The sequence below is a fragment of the Pongo abelii genome, chromosome 4 (assembly GCF_028885655.2).
Source record: "Pongo abelii isolate AG06213 chromosome 4, NHGRI_mPonAbe1-v2.0_pri, whole genome shotgun sequence".
Taxonomy (NCBI): Eukaryota; Metazoa; Chordata; class Mammalia; order Primates; family Hominidae; genus Pongo; species Pongo abelii.
The window spans coordinates 23911302-23934917 of NC_071989.2; the positions used below are offsets into that span (position 1 = coordinate 23911302).

Consider the following 23616-nt stretch of genomic DNA (forward strand, 5'->3'; position numbering starts at 1 on the left):
GCCAGCTAATACAACGTCTGTGAAACCAAGGACAATTCACCCACACGTAAGGGTCCTGTACAGAACCCTGGCCCTCTGAAGCACCCAGAAACGAAGCCAGCTGACAATACCCAACTTACACCACAGTTAAAGGAACACCAACCCTCCCAGATGAGAATCAGTGCAAGAACTCTGGCAATTCAAAAAGACACAGCGTCCCCACAGAAGACCCAGGCCTGCGGAGGGACTTGAGGAACAGCCCCGACTCCCAACTCAGTCGCAAACACTGGAGTTGGGGAAAGCCAAGTAATAAAACCCTCGAAACTGCGCCTGCGCCCCGGAGGATTACACGCAATCCCCTCTGGGAGGCGAAGGACCTTCCTCAGGGGCGGGAAGAGCCAGGCCCCTCCCCCACCTTCTGAGCCCAAAACCGGGTTGTGCTGACAGGCAAGGCTCCGCCCTACTCCCCGCCCATTTAGCACCTCCTGACTGCCGAATGGCGGGCTCGCCGTGGTCTCAGTGCTGATTGGCTGGCAGCTCTACAGCCTGGCACTTCGCCCTCCACCACATCTCACCTCCTGAGGGACTCTGAGAGGACGCCCGGCCAGGGTGAACACCGCGGCAGGAGAATACGGGAGACTGTGAGAGCATGGGGAGCCTTTGTCGTGCAGCGTGAAACCCTTGTAACCCCTCATCCTGAGACCTTCAAATTTTAGCCTGGGAGACCCCAGATCCCCTCACCCTGGGAAGCTCCAAATCCTCTCAGCCTCAAAAGACCCCAAATCCTGCCACCTTGAGGGTCTTAAAATCCCCTCAGCGTGAAACCCGCAAAGTACTTCAGCTTCAGAGACTCCAAATCCCTTCACCCAGAGGAACACCGAATCTCCTAATGCTTAGATCACCAAATATTCTGAGCCTAAGGAGCCGCAATTCGCCTCACCGTGAGGCACCCCAAATCCCTCAGCCCTGAGGAACGCTAAATATCTCACCCACAGAGAGACCAAATTTCCCCAACCTCAGATAACCTAAATAGCCTGAAAACTCAATCCCTTCAGCTTCAAGGACCAAATAACCTCAGTGTCAAAGACCCTAAAACCCCTTAATGAGAGATCCAAATCTCCTTTACCTGAGACCCAGAATTTCCTCAGCCTCAAAGATCCCAAATCCTTTCATCCTGAGGAACCCCAAATCCCCTTCACCTGATGAATCTCAAATCCTGTCAACTTGAGCACTCCAAATCTCTTCAGCCTAAAAGACCCCAAATCTCATCCTGAAAAAACCACGGATACTATCAGCCTGAGGGATACCAAAGCTCCTCAGCTCGAGATACCCCCAATTCCCTCAACCTGAGAAACCCCAATTTCTTCAGTCTAAGACGTCTCAAATCCCCTCAGCCTGAGGGACCCCAAATCTCAACCTGAGAGATAGCTTCCCCTTAGAGATGCAGACTGCTTTACTCCTGGATTTTTCCAGAATCCTCAGGTAGAGGTCCCCAAATCCTGTCTATGCAAAATGTTAGTTTTGCCTCGCTGAAACAGAACCCTGCCCCTCAGTCTGACCCAAGTCTCAGCAGTCAGGGAGCCTCAAGTCTCCTTGGGACTTCTCTGGCTCTCACACCTCAGGACTCCCCTCAAACACCGGTAGCTACAACCCTCCAGCCACCTGTGCCATCCTTCTCCAAATGAGCCTAGCTGCAGGGGAACTAAAAGAACAAAATCCAGCTTACATTAGGTGGTAGCTCATGGCCAGTGGAGGCCTTCCCATCCCATCAGTACCCCCAAATCTCCCTGGGGTGCTCAAGACCTCACCAGGAACCCACATCTTCCTGCTCTGAACACCCAGCCAGATGGAGAAGACAGAGTCTGGCTCTGGGTAGTGCTCAGGGCTGTTGCCCCCTCTCAGCACCTTCTCCTTCCACAGGAGCCTTTGGCCTAGGAGCTGGGAGACTCAGGGCCCTTTCCACACTCAGAAATGGAGCAGGGCCTTCTAGGCAGTCCCAGCACCATGAGCCCTGAAAGGTCCCAAGAGGAAAGCCCAGAAGACGACACAGAGAGAACAGAGCGGAAGCCCACGGTGAGAAGTGGGGGAGGTGAAGCCCGACTCCTAGCAGGAGCTGATCTCTGGAGTGCTGCAGACTCCTGGCCTGTACCCTTGGGGGACCCTATCTGAATGTGCATGGAATGGGGGCAGCTGGTCCTGGCCAGGACATGGGGGAGAAAAGAACACTAGCATCTGCTCTGTGTTAGCAGAGAGCTAGGAAAATGCTCAGGGTCTGCTCAGTTAAACGGGACACAATCTGGAGAAGGAGGGAAAATCTTTATATTTCACAGAGACTCCCAGAGGCCCCAGGCTATGCCCTACACACAGGGTAGAGGAAAAGGACCAGCTCAGTGTGTACTAGTAAATCACTGATGGAATCTGTTACTTCTTCTAGGTCAAAGATGCCTTCAAAGACATTTCCATATACTTCACCAAGGAAGAATGGGCAGAGATGGGAGACTGGGAGAAAACTCGCTATAGGAATGTGAAAAGGAACTATAATGCACTGATTACTATAGGTAACAGGAAGTGCTGGGCACAGACCAGCCTGGGAGACATAAAACAGGTCTTTGGTCCCTATATTATTTTAGTTCTCAGGTGGCAGCATCTGCCCACAATTCCCTTTTGCATGGAGACAAATCTGGAGGGAAATTTTGTTCTTTTGCGTCAGTGTGGGGCTGAGTGTGGATATTGACCATGCAGAGGTCACATTTTGACCTTGTTCAAGACTCTCCCAGCTCATCAGACTGAGCAGCACTGGCTTTGTGGTGCTTTCCATTGCCACTGCCCTTTATTCCTCCTCCCAGCCCTTCCATTTTAGAACAAAATTTTTGCTTCTTTTCAGGTCTCAGAGCCACACGACCAGCTTTCATGTGTCACCGAAGGCAGGCCATCAAACTCCAGGTGGATGACACAGAAGATTCTGATGAAGAATGGACACCTAGGCAGCAAGGTAAGAGGGAAGGGAAGGAGGATTTTTTTTTTTTGAGATGGAGTTTTGCTCTTGTTGCCCAGGCTGGGGTGCAATGGCGTGATCTTGGCTCACTGCAACCTCCACCTCCCAGGTTCAAGTGATTCTCCTGCCTCAGCCTCCCAAGTAACTGGGATTATAGGCATCCACCACCACACCCAGCTAATTTTTTGTAATTTTTTTTTAGTAGAGATGGGGTTTCTCCGTGTTGGTCAAGCTGGTCTCGAACTCCCGACCTCAGGTGATCTACCCATCTTGGCCTTCCAAGGTGCTGGGATTACAGTCATGAGCCACCACACCTGGCCTATTTTTATTTTTATTTTTTGAGACAGAGTCTCACTGTGTCATCCAGGCTGGAGTACAGTGGTGCAATCTCGGCTCACTGCAGCCTCTGCCTTCCAGGTTAAACAATTCTCCCACCTCAGCTTCTCGAGTAGCTGGGACTACAGATGTGCACCACCATGCCCAGCTAATTTTTGTATTTTTTGTAGAGATGGGGTTTCACCATGTTGGCCAGGCTGGTCTCGAATTCCTGGCCTCAAGTGATCCACCTGCCTTGACCTCCCAAAATGCTGGGATGATGATGATGATGATGATGATGATGATGATGATGATGATGATGATTGTTATTATTATTACAGACAAGGTCTCACTCTGTCACCCAGGCTGGAGTGCAGTGGTGCAATCATAACTCGCTGCAGCCTCAAACTCCTGGGCTTAAGTGATCCTCCCACCTCAGCTTCCCAAAGTGCTAGGATTACAGGCATGAAGCACCGTGCATAGCCCCCAGGAAGATTTAGAAGTGACCTCCTGGCCAGGCAGGGTGGCTCACACCTGTAATCCCAGCACTTTGGGAGGCCAAGGCAGGCGTATCACTTGAGGTCTGGAGTTTGAGACAAGCCTGGCCAACATGGTGAAACCCCGTCTCCACTAAAAATGCAAAAAAAAAAAAAAAAAAAAAATTGGCCGGGTGTGGTGGTGGGTGCCTATAATCCCAGCTACTCAGGAGGCTGAGGCTGGGGAATAGCTTGAACCCGTGAGGCAGAGGTGGCAGTGTGCCGAAATTGTGCCACACCCTCCAGCCTGGGCAACAGAATGAGAAGACTCTGTCTCGGGGCAGGGAAAAATAGTGACCTCCTGAAACCAGCCTGGGTTTAGGTCTCAGCTACATTTCAGAATTTAACAAAGGAAAAAGAATCTTCCCTCAAAGGCATAAATGTTCAACAAACAAGCAAAATGCAGGACAGTATATACAGTAAGAGGTTATTCATATAACGTTGTTTGTTTGTTTGTTTTTGTTTTTGAGATAGAGTCTCACTCTGTTGCCCAGGCTGGAGTGCAGTGGCACAATATCAGCTCACTGCAACCTCCACCTCCCAAGTTCAAGCGATTTTCCTGCCTCGGTCTCCTGAATAGCTGGGACTACAGGCATGTGCCACCACACCAGGCTAATTTTTGTATTTTTGGTGGAGATGGGGTTTTGCCATATTAGCCAGGCTGGTCATGAACTCCTTACCCACCTCAGTCCACCCACCTTGGTCTCCCAAAGTGCTGGAATTACAGACATGAGCCACCACACCTGGCCTCATATAAAGTTTTAAAACTTGTAAAATATATATAGTATTTATAGATACAATAATAAGTGGTAAATGTATAAAATCTAAATGTGAATAAGAGTGCCAAATTCAGAACATTTATCATCACAACAAAAGAAGGAAGGGCTGGAAGGTGGCTTCACTGTGTCTTGGTTAGTTTTTTTGTTTGTTTTTATTTTTGTTTTTAAATTTTGAAATAAACATAAAAAGATCTGAAACAATTGTGGCAGAACGTTGACATTGGACTGAATGGTGATGGATGTATAGGTTTTCCAGTACCATTCTCCATTGTTTTCTATATGTTTAAAATTTGTCATTCTTTTTTTTTTTTAAATTGTTTTTGCTAAACATTGTTAATACATCATAGAACAATGAAAGCAAACTTAAACTGTAAATCCACGAAAAAGCTTTCTAATACCAATCTCATAATAGTTTAGTTATTGAGTTAAATTTCTTAGAAGAAGAAATAATATTAAGTAAAGATACATCATTTATGTACATTTAATCATACTATATGATCCTCTTATACCAAAATGAATCTACTTCTTTGTCTCGATTCTGGAGCGGGTTTGAGAGAGCTGTTTAGTTTCCCTGATCTTTCCCATATGTCACTGATCAGAGACAGCATCAGGTAAATAAAATAATGTATCATAATTATAAAATAGAAGTGTGAAGCTCATTTCCTCTTCGGACTGCTTGGTTAGGAGAGTTTAGAAGTAAAAAGAGTCAATCTGCCCAAACTAGAGAAAGCAACTTGGATTGGGTCTACGATTTCCCCATCTATGGATTTTAGATTCCTTAGGACCTAAAAATAGTGTAAGAGGTATGAAAGGCCAGTGTTTGCTTTTCTGCCAATGTTTTGACATGAAAAGAATGTCTCTTTAGAGGGAATCTACCTCCCACGGTTTACCACACATCTATACATCTTTATCTGAACTCAGTTAAAATCCCCAATTTAAGTCAATTTATTTTTTATTGTGGTAAGAAATCATATAACATATATTTACTCTTCTAACAATTTTTAAGTGTACAACTTTATTAATTATATGCACATTGTTGTGAAATAGATCCCTAGAACTTTTTATCTTGCATAACTAAAACCGTATACCCATTGAACAATAACACCCCATTTCCTCCTCCCTGCAGCTCCTAGCACCTGCAATTCTGTTTCTATAAATTTGATTACTTTAGATACCTCATATACGTGGGATCAGCCATGAAATATTTGTCTTTTTGTGACTGATTTATTTAATCACTTAGCATAATGTCCCCAAGATTCACCCATGTCATAGCATGTGACAAGATTTTCTTCTTTTTTAAGGCCGAATAATATTCCACTCCACGTATATACCACATTTTTAAAATCCATTCATTTGTCAATGGATATTAGGTTGCTTCATCTCTTGTCTATTGTGAATAATGCTGTAATAACTATCAGTGTGCAAATATCTCTTTGAGATCCTGTTTTTAATTCTTTTTAATATATTTTATACCCAGAAGTGGAATTGCTGGATCATAAGGTAGCTCTGATTTTAATTTTTTGTGGAAGTGCTATACTGTATTTTACAGTGTCTGCACCATTTTACATTCCCACTACTATGGTTTGAATGTGTGGAAGTTCATGTATTCGAAACTTAATTGCCATCGTAACAGTATTAAGAGGTGGAGCCTTTAAGAGGTGAATTAGGTAATGATAGCTCCAACCTCATGAATGGATTAATGCCACTATCACAGGAGTGGGTTAGTTATTGCAGGAGTGGGTTCCTGTTGAAAAGGATGAGTTGGGCCCTTCCCTGTCTTTCTCTCTGTCTCACATGCACACTTACCCTTCCACCATGTCATGATGCAGTTTGAAGCCCCTTGCAAGATGCCAGTGCCATGCTCTTCAACTTCCCAACCTCCAGAACCACAAGCCAAATAATTCTTCTCCTTATAAATTACCCACTCTGGGCCAGGCATGGTGGCTCATGCCTGTAATCCTAGCACTTTGGTAGGCCGAGGCAGGTGGATCATGAAGTCAGGAGTTCGAGGCCAGCCTGGCCAGCTTGGTGAAACCCCATCTCTACTAAAAATATAAAATTAGCCGGGCATGCTGGTGTGTACCTATAATCCCAGCCTACTCCGTAGGCTGAAGTAGAAGAATCACTTGAACCCGGGAGGCAGAGGTTGCAGGGAGCTGAGATCACACCACTATACTGCAACCTGGGCAACAGAACGAGACACTGTGTCAAAAAAAAATAAACAAACAAACAAACAAAAAACCACGCACAAACATAAATTACCCACTCTGTTACATTCTAGGAAAGCAGCAGAAAACAGACTAAGCCACCTACCAACAATGAGCAAGTGTTCTAAATTTCTCCGCATCTTCGCCAACACTTGCTATTTTCTGTTTTTTTGACAGAGGCTATCATAACAGGATAAGGTGATATCTCGCTGTGGTTTTAATTTTCATTTCCCTGATGATTAGTGATGTTAAGCATATTTTCATATGCTTCTTTGCCATTTATGTATCTTCTTTTGAGAAATGTCTATTCAAGTTTTTTGCCCATTGTATTAGTCAGCCCAGGCTGCCACAAGAAAATACCACACACTGGGTGGCTTAAACAACAGAAATTTATTTTCTGACATTTCTGAAGCCTGGAAGTAAAAAATCAGAGTGCCAGCATGGTTGGGTTCTGGTGAGGGCTCTCTTCCTGACTTGTGGGCAGCCTCCATCTCACTGTGTATTTACATGAATTATTTGTGTTTCCACATCAGGAAGGAGAAGGAATTTCTTCCTCTTCTTATAAAAGCAATAATATCTACTAGAAGATTTTTTTTTTTAGACAGCCTCACTCTGTTGCCCCAGGCTGGAGTTCAGTGGTGTGATCTCAGCTCACTGCAAACTCCACCTCCTGGGTTCAAGCAATTCTCCTGCCTCAGCCCCCCACGTAATTGGGACTATAGGGGCACACCAGCTAATTTTTGTATTTTCAGTAGAGATGGAGTTTTACCATGTTGACCAGGCTGGTCTAAAACTCCTGGCCTCAAATGATCTGCCCACCTCCTTGGCCTCCCAAAGTGCTGGGATTGTAGGCATGAGCCACTGCGCCAGACCAAAAACACTAAATGTCATCCTAAGGGTCCCACCCTGATGACATCACCTATCCCTAATTACCTACCAGTGGCTCCATCTTTAAATATCATCATATTGAGGTATTAAATATGCTTCAGCATATGAATTTGGGGGAAACAAAATTCAGGCCATAGCACTCATTATTTAATTATTTGTTTTGTTGTTGTTGTATTATAGGAGTTCTTCACATATTCTGAATATTAACTCTTTTTTTTTTTTTTTTGAGACAGAGTTTCACTCTTGTCGCCCAGGCTGGAGTGCAATGGCGCGATCTCAGCTCACTGCAACCTCCACCTCCCAGGTTCCAGCGATTATTCTGCCTCATCCTCCCGAGTAGCTGGGATTACAGGCACACACCACCACGCCCAGCTAATTTTTTGTATTTTTAGTAGAGACAGGGTTTCACCATGTTGGCCAGGCTGGTCAAGAACTCCTGACCTCAAGTGATCCATCTGCCTCGGCCTCCCAAAGTGCTGGGATTACAGGCCTGAGCCACAGTGCCTGGCCTGGATATTAACTCTTTATCTTCTTTTTTTGAGTCAGAGGTCTCACTATGTTGCCCTGGCTGGTCTCGAACTCCTGGGTTCAAGTTATCCTCCCACCTCAGCCTCTGAATAGCTGAACTATAGTCATGTGCCACTGCACTCAGCAACATTAACCCTTTATCAAATATATGGTTTGCATATATTTTCTTCCACTCTGTAGGATGCCTTCCCACTCTGTTGAATGTTTTTTTTGCTACACAGAAGTTTTTAAGTTTGGTGTAGTCCTATTTGTCTATTTTTGCTTTTATTGCTTATGCTTTTGGTGTCATATACAAGAAGTTATTGTTCATTTCAATGTCATAAGCTTTTCCTCTGTGTTTTCTTCTTGAGGTTCTGTACTTTAAGGTCTTACATTTCAGTCTTTAATCTATTTTGAGTTAATTTTTATATGAGATATGTGGTAAGAGTCTGTCTTCTCTTTTGCATATGTATATCCAATTTTCCCAACACCATTTCTTGCAGACCGTCCTTTCCTCCATTGTGTAGTCTTGGCATCCTTGCTGAAGATCATTTGACCGTATACACAACGGTTTATTTCTGGCCTCTCTATTCTGTTCCATTGGTCTATATGTCTGTCTTTATACCAGTACCACACTTTTCTGATTACTATAGCTTTGTAATATGCTTTGAAATCAGGAAGTGTGAGGCCTTTAACTTTATTCTTCTTTTTCAAGATTGTTTCAGCTATTCTGGGTCCTTAGAGATTCTATATGAATTTTTGGATATTTTTCCGTTTCTGAAAATAATGGCATTGGCATTTTGATAGAGATGGCATTGAATCTATAGATCATTTTGATAGTATGAACATGTTAACAATATTAAGTCTTCAAATCCATGAACACAGGATGTTCTTCCATTTATTTGTGTCTCCTTAAATTTCTATCGGCACCGTTTTGTAGTTTTTAGAGTTCAAGTTTTTTGCCTCCTTGGTTAAGTTTATTTGTAATTATTCTATTCTTTTTGATGCTATTGTGGTTGGGATATTTTTCTTAATTTCCTTTGTGGATTGCTCATTGTTACGAAATAGAAACACAACTGATTTGGGGTGTTGATTTTGTATGGTGAATTCATGTATTCTGTTTTTTTAGACGGAGTCTGGCTCTGTTGCCCAGGCTGGAGTGCAGTGGTGTGATATTGGCTCACTGCAATCTCCACTTCCCTGGTTCATGCCATTCTCCTGCTTCAGCCTCCTGAGTAGCTGGGACTGCAGGCGAGGCGCCCACCACCATGCCTGGCTAATTGTTTGTATTTTTAGTAGAGATGGGGTTTCACCATGTTAGCCAGGATGGTCTCGATCTCCTGACCTCGTGATCTGCGCACCTCAGCCTCCCAAAGTGCTATGATTACAGGCGTGAGCCACCATGCCCGGCCCAAATTCATGTATTACTTCTAACAATTTTTTGGTAAAAATCTTTACAGTTTTCTTTTTCTTTTTTTTTTAAGATGGGGTCTCGCTCTGTTACCCAGGCTGGAGTGCAGTGGCATGATCTCAGTTCACTGCAACCTCTGCCTCCCAGATTCAAGCGATTCTCCTGCCTCAGCCTCCTGAGTAGCTGGGACTACAGGTGCCCGCCACCACGCCTGTAATCCTAGCACTTTGGGAGGCCAAGATGGGCAGATCACGAGGTCAGGAGATCGAGACCATCCTGGCTAACATGGTGAAACCTTGTCTCTACTAAAAATAAAAAATTAAAAAAATTAAAAAAATTAGCCGGGCATGGTGGTGGGCACCTGTGGTCCCAGCTACTCAGGAGGCTGAGGCAGGAGAATGGCGTGAACCCACGAGGCGGAGCTTGCAGTGAGCTGAGATTGCGCCACTGCACTCCAGCCTGGGCGACACAGCGAGACTCCATCTCAAAAAGAAAAAAAAGGGTGTGGGGGGGAATTTCTTATACGACCTTTTTATGTTAAAGTGATTTCCTTCTATTCCTACTTTGTTCAGTGTGTTTGTCGTGAAAGGTGAGTCAATTTACATTTTAAAAATTAATATAATAGATACCTTATTAGGTATACCTTAATAGATAGGATGAAACAAAGATGAAGTTTTATCTATTTTTTTAAGTCTTAAGAAAATTAGCAATGCCTCTAATAGAAACATAGGCCTTAATGATACTTCAGAAAACATTTCCAAATCGCCCTTGGATAATACTTGGAATCATCACTCTCTGATTCAGAATTCTCTGTCTCTAACGAGAAACTCCAGAGTTAGGCCAGGCATGGTGGCTCACGCCTGTAATCTCAGCACTTTGGGAGGCGGAGGCAGGTGGATCACCTGAGGTCAGGAGTTCGAGACCAGCATTGCCAACATGGAGAAACCCCATCTCTACTAAAAATACAAAAATTAGCTGGGTGTGGTGGCACACACCTGTAGTTCCCAACAACTCGCAAGGCTGAGGCAGGAGAATCGCTTGAATCCGGGAGAGGGAGGTTGCAGTGAGTGGAGATTGTGCCACTGCACTCCAGCCTGGGCGACAGAGGGAGACTCCGTCTCAAAAATAAAAAGTAAAAATAAAAAATAAAAGAGAGAATCTCTACCGTTTGGAAACATTTACCAACCAAACCACTGATTTCTCATCACCTTTTAGTCAAACCTCCTTGGATGGCCTTAAGAGTGGAACAGCGTAAACACCAGAAGGTAAGTATTTCCCAAACCCTATTGACAAGAAACCTTCCTCATGGATCCAAACACAGGTAAGAGAAGGAGAATGTACAGACTGTCATAGGAACTACTGCCTTCTTTTCATGATCTCTTTAGCACAGTGTCTGACGTCATCATTATTTTAAGAGTTAATAAGAACAGCAACAATAATTGCTACCACGGTGTTATTTTCTCAGTATTTTCAGACTTTATTTTAAGCATTTTACATGAATAAACTTTACATATAGTTCCTATTCAACTTTATATATAGTACCTATTAAATAGATGCTGTAACTGTAGCCATTTTACAGATGAGAAAACTGAGGTATAAAAATGTTCAGTTATATCCCTGTGATAACATTCAGTGTTGGTGCAGTCTAATCCAAAACTCCTTCTCTAAAGCACTTACAAGATCATTAACACAAGATCATTAAAAGTTTCATAGTTTTATAAAGTTTATGCTGTCTTACCCATATGTGTTACATCATTCGCCCAACTGACTTTTCAACCTCAGTTTTTCTCTGTTACGGTAAAGTGAGATTTGCACTAAAACACTCTGATTAAGGGAAGCTTCCAAGTAAATAGACAGTTCATACTGTGTTTGGTCCCAGAAGGAGATAGGCTCCCTACCCTCATAAGGGACCCATTCTGATCAGAGGAAGCAGCTTCCAGCCCCGAGGATTTTCAGGTTTGAAGACTGAGAAACAACAAATAAGAAAATGGTTTAGGACTTCATATAGGTTACATCCTATTAAGTAAAAATATATTCTTCTGGAATCGATTTCAAATGCTCATTCCTACAGAAGGCAGTAACAGCTCCTTCCTCTGGGCTCCAATTAGGGAACTGTCATATTGTTTGGAATTATTTGTTTAGCCTGCCTGCTGCGTCTTCATTGTGAGCTCTTCAGGAGTCTGGTCCATATCTGATTCTTCTCAGAACTTGCAACCCCAGCTCAGGGCCTCTGAGAGCCTCCTTAGTGTTTTCTGAATGACTGATTCCAAGTTTATGAATTAAACTATAGGTAACAGGGTCAAGGAATGCTGAAAATATCTTTGAGTTAGATTCCAAATGTAGAGATGTTATCAGGACTATGAGATAATTTTCATTTGTTTGTTATTTTTCTGAGTGGTGGGAGGGTGATTTGAGACAGGGTCTGGCTCTTTTGCCCAGGCTGGAGTGCAATGATTCAATCTCGGCTTACTGCAGCCTCCATCTCCTAGGTTAGTGCGATCCTCCTGCCTCAGCCTCCTGAGTAGCTGGGACCATAGGCATGCACCACCATGCCCGGCTCATTTTTATGTGTTTTGTAGAGACAGGGTTTTGCCATGTAGCTCAGGCTGGTCTTGAACTACTGGGCTCAAGCCATCCTCCCACCTTTGCCTCCCAAAGTGCTGGGATTACAGATGTGAGCCATCGCACCCAGTCTGTGAGAAAAATTATTTTTTCTTTTCTTTTTTTGAGACAGAGTTTCACTCTTGTCACCCAGGCTGGAGTGCAGTGGCGTGATCTCGGCTCACTTCAACCTCCACCTCCTGGGTTCAAGTTGTTCTCCTGCCTCAGCCTCCCAAGTAGCTGGGATTATAGGCGCCTGCCACCATACCCGGCTAGTTTTTTGTATTTTTTGTAGAGACAGGGTTGGCCAGACTGGTCTCAAACTCCTGACCTCAGGCGATCCGCCTGCCTTGGCCTCCCAAAGTGCTGGGATTACAGGTGTGAGCCACTGCACCCCGTGAGAAAAATTATTCATCTCACATTCATACTGCAATAAGTAGTTCAAAAAACACTTTGGTGAACATTATTATCTTTCATGTTCACTACAATATTAAGAATTAGCGCCAGGGGCAGTGGCTCACACCTGTAATCCCAGCACTTTGAGAGGTGGAGGTGGGCAGATCACCAGAGGTCAGGAGTTCAAGACCAGCCTGGCTAACATGGTGAAACCCCATTTCTACTAAAACTACAAAAATTAGCTGGGCATGGTGGTGGACACCTGTAATCTCAACTACTCGGGAGGCTGAAGCAGGAGAATCGCTTGAACCTGGGAGGTGGAGGCTGCAGTGAGCTGAGATCATGCCACTGCACTCCAGCTTAGGCAACAGAGTGAGACTCCCTCTCAAAAAAAAGAAAAGAATTAGCATGGTCTGAGTGCGGGGGCTCATGCCTATAATCCCAGCACTTTGGGAGGTTGAGGTGGGTGGATCCCTTGAGGTGAGGAGTTTGAGACCAACCTAGCCAACCTAGTGAAACCCCGTCTCTAATAAATATACAAAAATTAGCTGGGTATGGTGACACATGCCTGTAATCCTAGCTTCTCGGGAGGCTGAGGTAGAAGAATCTCTTGAACTTGGGAGGCGGAGGCTGCAGTGAGCTGATATCGTGCCACTGCACTTCAGCCTAGGCAACAGAGCAAGACTCCTTCTCAAAAAAAAAAAAAAAAAAAAGCACGTATGCCAATTTCTGGATCAGGAAACTAAAGAGAATTAGCTAACAATAGACCCTTATTCAAGCAGACAAGTAGAACTGGTACAGGAACTAACTAATCTAATTCCAAAGCCAAATATTCTTTCCAGGATATGGCAACATGCAACTTTGACATCACTTTCTTAGTTGTCTAGATATATTTTTGCCAATCATCTCTTTGTTCTGTTCCCAATCTTACTGCTCTATTACCTCATTTTCTGGATGTGCTTTGTCCCTCTGTGCTTTTCTACATTTCCCCTTCCATCAAAAGTCTACTAGTTTATGGAAGATTCCCTCCTTCTCTTTGTAAGCCCTTATCCCCTTCTTTCACAGATCTTGTTGATTCTCCAGCTAGTCTTCCCAAGTATATTTCCTCCTTCCCTTTAACTTATATAGAACATTTTAGAGAAAGTTGAAGGAAAGAGCCTTAAGACATGGGTTAGAGTCCCAGATTCACTACTCACTTAGACCTTCTCTTTTCCCTCTAGTATTTAGACACTGTAGGTATTTTCAAGGTTTGAACATTAACTAGAGTCGTGCATATGAAAACATGTTGCAAGCCGTAAAGAACTAAAGAAATTCATGTTGTCTTTTAATATGTGACTCTCATATTAAAGGGAATGCCCAAGGCGTCATTCAATAATGAATCTAGTTTGAAAGAATTGTCAGAAACGGCAAATTTACTGAATGCAAGTGGCTCAGAGCAGGCTCAGAAACCAGTGTCCCCTCCTGGAGAAGCAAGTACCTCTGGACAGCACTCTAGACTAAAACTGGGTAAGAAAAAATGTTTGGGGGGAATTTAGTCCCTCTATGTCCTCTAGAAAGGTTGATGAGTATGGTTTACCTATGTGGGGTGGACTTTGCATAGGCCTGGGCTTAAGCTGGACTCAACTGTGAGACCAGAAGGTAGATGCAGTATTTTGTTAAAATTATTTATTTATTTGTTCACTGAGACAGAGTCTCACTCTGTTGCCCAGGCTGGAGTGCAGTGGCGCAATCTCGGTTCACTGCAACCTCTGCCTCCATGAAAATAGATGTTTTCTTGCCTCAGTCACCAATTAACTGGGATTATAGGTGTGCGCCACTGTGCCCGGCTGATTTTTGTATTTTTAGTAGAGACAGGGTTTCACCTTGTTGACCAGGCTGGTCTCAAACTCCTGGCCTCAAGAGATCTGCTCACTTCAGCCTCCCAAAATGCTGGGATTACAGGCTTGAGCCACCATGCCCAGCCTTGGACACAGTATTGAATAGCATGTAAGAACATTAACTTTGAAGTCATTCACTTGGGTTATAATCCACATAGAAGCATTGGGGCCTTGGGCAAATCTTATAAATTCTCTGAGCTCCTGAATGGTAATCTGTAAAATGAGACCAAGTATATATAGACCAAGTATATTGTTTGAAAGCATTAAATTAAATATAAATGAACTGATGCATGCAATGTGTCCAATAAGTACCTCTCTGATAATAGATATTCTTTTGTGCATTTCTGCATTTCCTCTTCCATCACATGTCTACTAGTTTATAGAAGATCCCCTATAGAGATCATACTTTAACTTAGTGTTGTATGTCCAGGCCTTTGTTTAATGCTTAAGATGTAATGTGACCTCAAGAAATATTTTCCGAATGAATAAATGCATGAATGAACCATTTTGTAAGTAGAAATGTTGGGAGGTTAATGGTATAATGAGAACAGCCAGAAACTAAAATTAAATAGGCATCTGCAGTCAGTGTGGGTATGGGGTCTAAGTCTCTCTGAAGCAGTAGTTAAAGAGGGGGACACTAGAGTATGTAGAAAGGTAGATGCTAATTTGATGGTAGGAGATTTCACATTTTCTTATGAAACAAGGATGAACACCCCAGACTCCCAATTTTATCCATCTACTCTTCTCCAACCTAGAACTTAGGAGCAAGGAGACTGAAGGAAATATGTATAGCCTGCGAGAAAGAAAGGGTCATGCATACAAAGAGATCAGCGAGCCGCAGGATGATGATTACCTCTGTAAGTGACACTTTTGGCCACTCACACAGCTTGCTGTTATGTCCTGGTACAATAATTTCATCATTTGGCCCACAAATCATTCCCTTACTCTAATGAATTAGAGTACAGGATTGGGGCTAAATAATGTGAATGCCAAACTCTTTCTGAAGCTCTTATATCAAGGAACACGCATTACAACTTTCCTAACCTCTGCTTCCCTCACTTCCAGATTGTGAGATGTGTCAGAACTTCTTCATTGACAGCTGTGCTGCCCATGGGCCCCCTACATTTGTAAAGGACAGTGCAGTGGACAAGGGGCATCCCAACCGTTCAGCCCTCACTCTGCCCCCAGGGCTGAGAATTGGGCCATCAGGCATCCCTCAGGCTGGGCTTGGAGTATGGAATGAGGCATCTGATCTGCCGCTGGGTCTGCACTTTGGCCCCTACGAGGGCCGAATTACAAAAGACGAAGAGGCAGCCAACAATGGATACTCCTGGCTGGTAAGAAGAGCCTGCCGTTTCCCCTGTTCTGTCTTCCCACATCCCTTTTGTGCCTTTGGTGGGACATAATCTTCTACATGTTAGGATATCGGTAGGGATAACATGGTTAGCTCTGTGTACTCAAGGGTCTTTGCATGAACATGGAACTCCTATTTAGAGATCAGAGGTTACATGGGAGCAGAGTGGTACAAAGACAAAGAAGTGCATCCTCCCTTGTGGAGCTTCTGCTCTGATTGGACAAACCAACTCAGATGTGTAGATGATGACTAAGGTGCACACCATGTGGTCTCAATTGGCAGCTGAAGCTATGCAGGCCCAAAGGCCATTGATGACAGTGGAGTAAAATAATTCTTCTGATTTTTACCCTCTAAAAAGCCTTTACCTTATTTTTCTGAAACTCAGATCACCAAGGGGAGAAACTGCTATGAGTATGTGGATGGAAAAGATAAATCCTGGGCCAACTGGATGAGGTAAGGCCAGTAGCTCTCTGAGTTTCAGAGAGAACCTTCATCTCTCACAAAGCCGGATTTCCTTCCTTATCATTGTGCCTCCCTCAATGATTTTCACATTCCCTATTTCTGTTTTTCTCCATACAATGCTGTTATATACCATCAACATTTAGAAATAAAAAATAAAAATATAGATATTATGATTTATTGGTATCAAAACATAAATATGTATGCTAGACAAAATTGAGGCACCAAGATAAACCTTGAGAAGCCTAGATTCATGGGGGACACTGAATTCATGCTTTAATTTATGTAATCCATGTTTATTAAGCACTTTGTATGTTCCAGGTTAGGAAGTGAAGTTCACTACTTCAACAGAAGTGAGCTGCAGGATGACTCAGCCCCTTTCCACAATGGGCTTTTGTTCTATCAGAGAATAGAAAAATGAATCAACTGTTACTGTTCTATGTCATTGGGCCAAGAGAAAGAGACTTCTAAGTTTCTCTGGGAATCTGGGGAAGTCAGGTGAATGGCACCTGAGTGAACTGTAGGGTGATTAGAGGAAGGCCTGTCAAAGAAGGATGGACTTGGGCCGAGTGTAGAATGATGTGCACTAATTTAGAAGCAGAGTACATGATCAAGCACCAAGTTCTGTGGTATAAAACAGAATTAATTTAGAGTTTAGAGAAGCTAGAAGTCAATGTGTTTCATGGCCAGTCAAGGTGGAGGTAAGTCTGGAGTTGGGCTTTGAAAAAATGGTTGATTAGGCATGGCAGGGAAACATTCTAGGCAGGATGAGCACTGTAGTCAGAAGTGCAAGTTCATATGACATTGTGAAAGAGATTTAGGAATGAGCAGAAGGTTCCCGGAGGAGTGGTGGGGGAGTGGTCAGCACTAGACCGTGGAGGCCTAGACCAACAGGTGATGGGCCAGACCTGGATCTGACAGATACTGGGAACTCACTGCCTCTTTTCTTTCCCTTTGCCTGCCTTGACCCCAGGTATGTGAACTGTGCCCGGGATGATGAAGAGCAGAACCTGGTGGCCTTCCAGTACCACAGGCAGATCTTCTATAGAACCTGCCGAGTCATTAGGCCGGGCTGTGAACTGCTGGTCTGGTATGGGGACGAATACGGCCAGGAACTGGGCATCAAGTGGGGTAGCAAGTGGAAGAAAGAGCTCATGGCAGGGAGAGGTAGGCATCACTATTACTCTTTTAAAAGGACAGGAAAGAAAGAATTATCCTAGAGAATTTTCATGGTTTAACTCTTAAGTACATCTTAAGAGTTAACTTAAGAGTTAATGCCATCTAAAGTCAGTAAGATTTCAAATCAGTGGCTCCCAAAATTAAAGATTCATGTTATATACCTTTGCCTCTTTGGAACAATTTTTATATTTTTAAATCTTTGTTCTGATTTTATATTCTAAGTACTTCATGCACAAAGTATATAACAGCATATAGTGCTGAAAGACTTAAAGACAAAAATCAAGTTCTCAAACACCTACCAGCTCTCCCAACAAGGTAGTTTCTTCTGGCATTTCCTTGATATTTCTTAATGATATGCATGTGTTGTTATTCATTCATTAATTACCTCAATTAGCTGTCATATGAATTCCTGCTCAGTGCCAGACCATGTTGCAGGAAGTGTAAATACAGATTGATCAAGACAATCAGAAAAACTGCTCTTGAGATGTGAATTAGGGAACCATATGATTACATACAGACATATGTGTAATATCAGACAGTGATTAGTGCTGTGAAGAAAGTGAATCCAGAAAGAATACCTGGGGATCAGTGTGAGGTGAGAGTAGAGTGTTGCAGGGGATTGTCAGGGAAGATTTCTCTTAGGAGACAGCATTTGAGAAGTGCAAGTGCCTGTGGGCCAAGGGTTCCAGGCACAGGGCACAGCTAGTGCAATGGTCCTAAGGCCAGAAAGAGTTCAGCTTTGGTTCATTTTTGGAAAATAGGCTGCAGTGGGTCATCCCCTCAGGGCTGCTCCAGTTTCCAGATGAGAGAGAATGGTGGGCAGGATGAAGGTGGGGAGCACGGAGGTAAGTCTGAGTAGGGATATATTTTGAAACAAGACTTCCTATTGTATTTGAAATGGGCTCAGACTGAATGAAATATCTCAAACATGAATACTTGATGGGCAGCCTGAGAGAGAACATATTCTCATTTTATGATTTGTAGAATCTGAAATGGAATCCATGCACCTAGTTGGGGTAGCAGGACCCAGAGTCCTTTAGTCAGTGGGACCTGGACCACTCTGTGTTGGCCAACCTGAATCCCACTTCCTGATGGAGAACCAGGCACATAACAGTCCTCAATTAAATATGTCCTTTTGAATGAGGAGACTCAAATTCAGATTTGCTCACACATCTTCTCTTTAACCACATTTGTGGATCTCCAGCCTGAGTGCTCCTAATAGATCCTTTTCCCCTCTTAGGAAGTCACTAAGGACAATCTCACCTAAGTCATCAAGAGTGTTATTTCTCAATAGAATAAAATAGCCGAAGACCTCCTGTCAGCAAAAGTGCCCAGGGACCAGGGAGGGAGGATGTGGCAGAGGGTGATCAGGGAAGGCTTTATAGGACTTGGAAGATACCTGCAGTGTGGGGGAAAGGTCACTGCAGTTCCATCTATGTAAGGAATGACACTGCCCTGATGCTGCTTGAGGTTACCTAGTCTGGCAGATATGTAGAAAAGGCCCAAGATGTGGGATTTCTGGATTTTTTAAGATGTAGTGAATAAAAGTGGAATGCAAAAATGGACTGTAAATGTCCATCCAGCACTTGGTGAGAGAGAGCTTGCATTGTTAACATATGAAGAATGATTGTTTCTTCATTTGATCTTCATACCTTCATATGTGGTAAGGCCTAAACAAAACATCTACCCTGACCAAAAACTTCCTCTTTCAGAACCAAAGCCAGAGATCCATCCATGTCCCTCATGCTGTCTGGCCTTTTCAAGTCAGAAATTTCTCAGTCAACATGTAGAACGCAATCACTCCTCTCAGAACTTCCCAGGACCATCTGCAAGAAAACTCCTCCAACCAGAGAATCCCTGCCCAGGGGATCAGAACCACGAGCAGCAATATTCTGATCCACGCAGCTGTAATGACAAAACCAAAGGTCAAGAGATCAAAGAAAGGTCCAAACTCTTGAATAAAAGGACATGGCAGAGGGAGATTTCAAGGGCCTTTTCTAGCCCACCTAAAGGTCAAATGGGGAGCTGTAGAGTGGGAAAAAGAATAATGGAAGAAGAGTCCAGAACAGGCCAGAAAGTGAATCCAGGGAACACAGGCAAATTATTTGTGGGGGTAGGAATCTCAAGAATTGCAAAAGTCAAGTACGGAGAGTGTGGGCAAGGTTTCAGTGTTAAATCAGATGTTATTACACACCAAAGGACACATACAGGGGAGAAGCCCTACGTCTGCAGGGAGTGTGGGCGGGGCTTTAGCCGGCAGTCAGTCCTCCTCATTCACCAGAGGACACACACAGGGGAGAAGCCCTATGTCTGCAGGGAGTGTGGGCGGGGCTTTAGCCGGCAGTCAGTCCTCCTCATTCACCAGAGGACACACACAGGGGAGAAGCCCTATGTCTGCAGGGAGTGTGGGCGGGGCTTTAGCCAGCGATCAGTCCTCCTCATTCACCAGAGGACACACACAGGGGAGAAGCCCTATGTCTGCAGGGAGTGTGGGCGGGGCTTTAGCCGGCAGTCAGTCCTCCTCATTCACCAGAGGACACACACAGGGGAGAAGCCCTATGTCTGCAGGGAGTGTGGGCGGGGCTTTAGCCGGCGATCAGTCCTCCTCATTCACCAGAGGACACACACAGGGGAGAAGCCCTATGTCTGTAGGGAGTGTGGGCGGGGCTTTAGCTGGAAGTCAGTCCTCCTCAGACACCAGAGGACACACACAGGGGAGAAGCCCTACGTCTGCAGGGAGTGTGGGCGGGGCTTTAGCGATAAGTCAGGCGTCTGCTATCACCAGAGGACACACACAGGGGAGAAGCCCTACGTCTGCAGGGAGTGTGGGCGGGGCTTTAGCGTTAAGTCAAACCTCTGCTGTCACCAGAGAACACACACAGGGGAGAAGCCCTATGTCTGCAGGGAGTGTGGGCGGGGCTTTAGCGTTAAGTCAAGCCTCTGCTATCACCAGAGGACACACACAGGGGAGAAGCCCTATGTCTGCAGGGAGTGTGGGCGGGGCTTTAGCGTTAAGTCAAGCCTCTGCTATCACCAGAGGACACACACAGGGGAGAAGCCCTATGTCTGCAGGGAGTGTGGGCGGGGCTTTAGCGTTAAGTCAAGCCTCTGCTATCACCAGAGAACACACACAGGGGAGAAGCCCTACGTCTGCAGGGAATGTGGGCGGGGCTTTAGCGTTAAGTCAAGCCTCCTCAGTCACCAGAGGACACACACAGAGGAGAAGCTCTACGTCTGCAGGGAGGATGAGTAAGTCATTAGTAATAAAACCTCATCTCAATAGCCACAAGAAGACAAATGTGGTCACCACACACTTGCACACCCCAGCTGTGAGGTGGCTTCAGCGGAAGTCTGCTGACCCTTTATATTCCCCGAGAGTATAAAGAGATCGGAAATAACTAATTAAACAAATCCGCCACTTTCATGACTAAAGATGAGGAAGAACAGGGGATAGTTCTGTAAGTGTTCGGGGGACATCAGCATGTGTGGTTCTTTCCCGTACTGATCCCCTCCATTTTTTGTTTGTTTGTTTTTTGCCTCCTGTTCTAATAAATTTTGTCTCCATACAAATCTGAACCCCAAGTGTGTACCTCATTCCTCCCTTATCACTGAAGGCAAGAAGAGTCCAGAAGGGCCACAGAGAACTCATGTGTTCAGCTCAAGTCTCCACAGGAATTCAACCCCCAGAAAGACATAAACTTGGAGTCCACCTGGTTTAATTATTCGAGAATCGATTAGCAAGTCCAGGAAGAGAAATGTAAGATTCTAGAGAGTCGCAGCAGGAAAGGGAGTTCCCTGGTCTCCTGGGAAGTGTGGCCTCTTCTCCTAATGGACTCCTCTCCTCTGCTGCCATACTCCCCCTTGTCTCCCCAGTCTCCTCTCCTGATCTCCTCCAATCTCTGTAGCCCAAGATGTGAAAGCCAGACAAGAACATGCGTGTGTGTATATATGTGTTCGGGTGTGGGGGTATGTGCCCTCCGTGTAGGTAACTGTGTGAGTGTGGGGGGTTTCAAGGGTGTGTTAGGAACAACGCTCAAAATCCTAAGGAAATTGAACACTCCAACAAAGGATTCTTAGCAAAGCAATTTTACCTCTGTGCAGAGGGGTGCCTCCTTGGCCAGTCGTCATGAGAGCACACCTGAACAAAGAGGCAGGAGAGCCTTTATTCCTGACACAAGTCCTGCCCCTGTACCTTTTTCCATTGGCCGGGGTCAGGTCGTACAATCTAAACTAATCCCAGTTGGCTAAAGATTTGATTTTTTTAGATAAGGTGGGCAAGTAAAAAAAAAAAAAAAATGGAGGTGAAGGGGAAGGGGTGTCTGTAATGAGCTAGGAAGTTAGTCCTCTTTCCAAATAAGGAAAGGAATGTGAGCTGGTACTGATAACGCCTAGTACTGTGGCGTGCCTGGGCATCTAACAAAGGCAAAAAGGAAAAAAGAAGAAAAAGGAGAAAGGAGGGGGGGTACTATGAATTAAAGAATAAAAGATTGACCAGATTATTTGAAGAGAAACCTCATCATATCCCACAGGTGTGTGTGCATGTGTGTGTATCTGCACACGTATGTGCATGTACTTGTGTGTGCATGTGTGTGTCCAGTTGAGGGCACCAATCAGAGAAGGAATGCCCCTGCTTCTTCCAGGGGAATCCTAGATCCTCATTCTCCTTCTACAGAGAAACAAAAATGTAAAAACAAACACCTTACTCTTTTTTAACAAAAGATTATGAAAATAAATAAAGGGATAGTTTTTTTTTTAAATTAAGATCCACACTCTCTGTCAAGACCCAGCCAAGCTGGAGGAGGGCAGACAGACCATCCCTGCAGGCCTAGGAAGAAGCCTTCCTGTCCTCCTGGAAGGGCTTAGGAATCAAGCCTCCCTGTACCTCCCAGTAGACTCATGACTGAAATGTGCTGAAGTTTCCCTCAGAAGAAAGTTGAACAGGGGTGGTGTGGAGAAGAAGGAAGTGCCCCAGATGCATGGGCCATCAGCTTTGCTGCCATGAACAAGCTCAGCCTTTGATTCTGAATCTGATTCTTGAGGTGAGAGAAGAGCTTTCAGACCAAAATGTCCCCAGGGCATGTAGAGTCAAGAGGGGACATGGAGTGCTCAAAATCGAGTCATTTCCCCGCTTTGAACAATCTAAGTCCCTTTTCTCATTCAGTTAAAGCCAGCAGAATCCTCAGTTGGGACTTGGTAGTAGGGGGTATCTGCTAGATGGTACTAGCCATCAGGCATTTTTTTAATGAGGGGACATTTCTATGAAAATAAACAAAAACAAAGGCTAATAGTTGGAAACTCAGTTTCTGAGTCCACAGGGCAGTCAGTGGAGAGGATTTCCAGATGCCTTTAAACAATTGCCCCCAGGCGTAGGTGTAGAGAGCATGACTGAAGTCCCACACTTATGTCACTCTGGGCCCGATAAAATTTGCACACCTCTCATAGCTCAGACTGCTCTGAGCTATTTTTCTTTTCTTATCTTCTTTTACAATCTAGAACATGTAAAGGATTGTCCTACATATCAGCTAGTTCAGAGACATTTCAAGTGAAGCAGCTTCAGATCTATATTTAACTATCGCTATAGTTAGCGTTTTCTGTTCCACTGCAGTGATCTAAGCCATGACTATGGTCCCGGGCCAAACCGAGGGTTGGGCTGCTTGTTCTCAAGGCCCAATAACGAGACGCAGAAGAACTGGGAGAGAATGGGGAAAAGCTTAAAAGCCTTTCCTCTGAGAAATGAAGTAAGATTAGGATGCCTAATAACACAACGGTTATTCAGCACGGTACTGAAAATTTTAGACAAAGCAATTAGGCAATATAAATAAATAAATGGCATACATATTGAAAAATAAGAAGTCAAATTATTTCTATTTGCATATGATATAATCTTATATACATAGAAAAGCCTAAAGACTCTACCAAAAAACAACAAAAAAATCCTCTTAAAACTGAGAAATAAATTCAGTAAAATTGCAGGATACAGTATCAGTATACACAAATCATCAGTACTCCTATATTCCAATAACAAACTACCAGAAAAATAGATTAAAAAAGTGATCCCATTTATAGTAGCTATGAAAAAAATACTTAGGAATAAATTGAACTGAGGAGGTGAATGAAAATCTCTACAATAAAA

General features: G+C 44.1%; 1 protein-coding gene across 1 annotated transcript; it reads left to right on the forward strand.

Moving 5' to 3' along the window:
- Positions 1–562: 562 nt before the first annotated feature.
- PRDM9 (PR/SET domain 9) lies at positions 563–21059 on the forward strand. The gene is made up of 11 exons (XM_054555277.2): positions 563–620; positions 1900–2052; positions 2414–2537; positions 2864–2971; positions 10833–10882; positions 13964–14120; positions 15247–15348; positions 15557–15828; positions 16231–16298; positions 17278–17471; positions 19196–21059. The coding sequence occupies exons 2-11, from the start codon at positions 1951–1953 to the stop codon at positions 20734–20736; spliced, it is 2718 nt and encodes a 905-aa protein (XP_054411252.1). The 5' UTR covers positions 563–620; positions 1900–1950; the 3' UTR covers positions 20737–21059.
- Positions 21060–23616: the final 2557 nt, after the last annotated feature.

What these genes read in the sequence shown, in the direction of transcription:
- PRDM9 (XM_054555277.2), top strand. Translation starts at nt 1,951, where the DNA reads ATGGAGCAGGGCCTTCTAGGCAGTCCCAGCACCATGAGCCCTGAAAGG. An exon ending in GAACAGAGCGGAAGCCCACG is followed by an intron (nt 2,053 to 2,413) that starts GTGAGAAGTGGG and finishes TACTTCTTCTAG; the next exon opens with GTCAAAGATGCCTTCAAAGA. An exon ending in ACAATGGATACTCCTGGCTG is followed by an intron (nt 15,829 to 16,230) that starts GTAAGAAGAGCC and finishes TCTGAAACTCAG; the next exon opens with ATCACCAAGGGGAGAAACTG.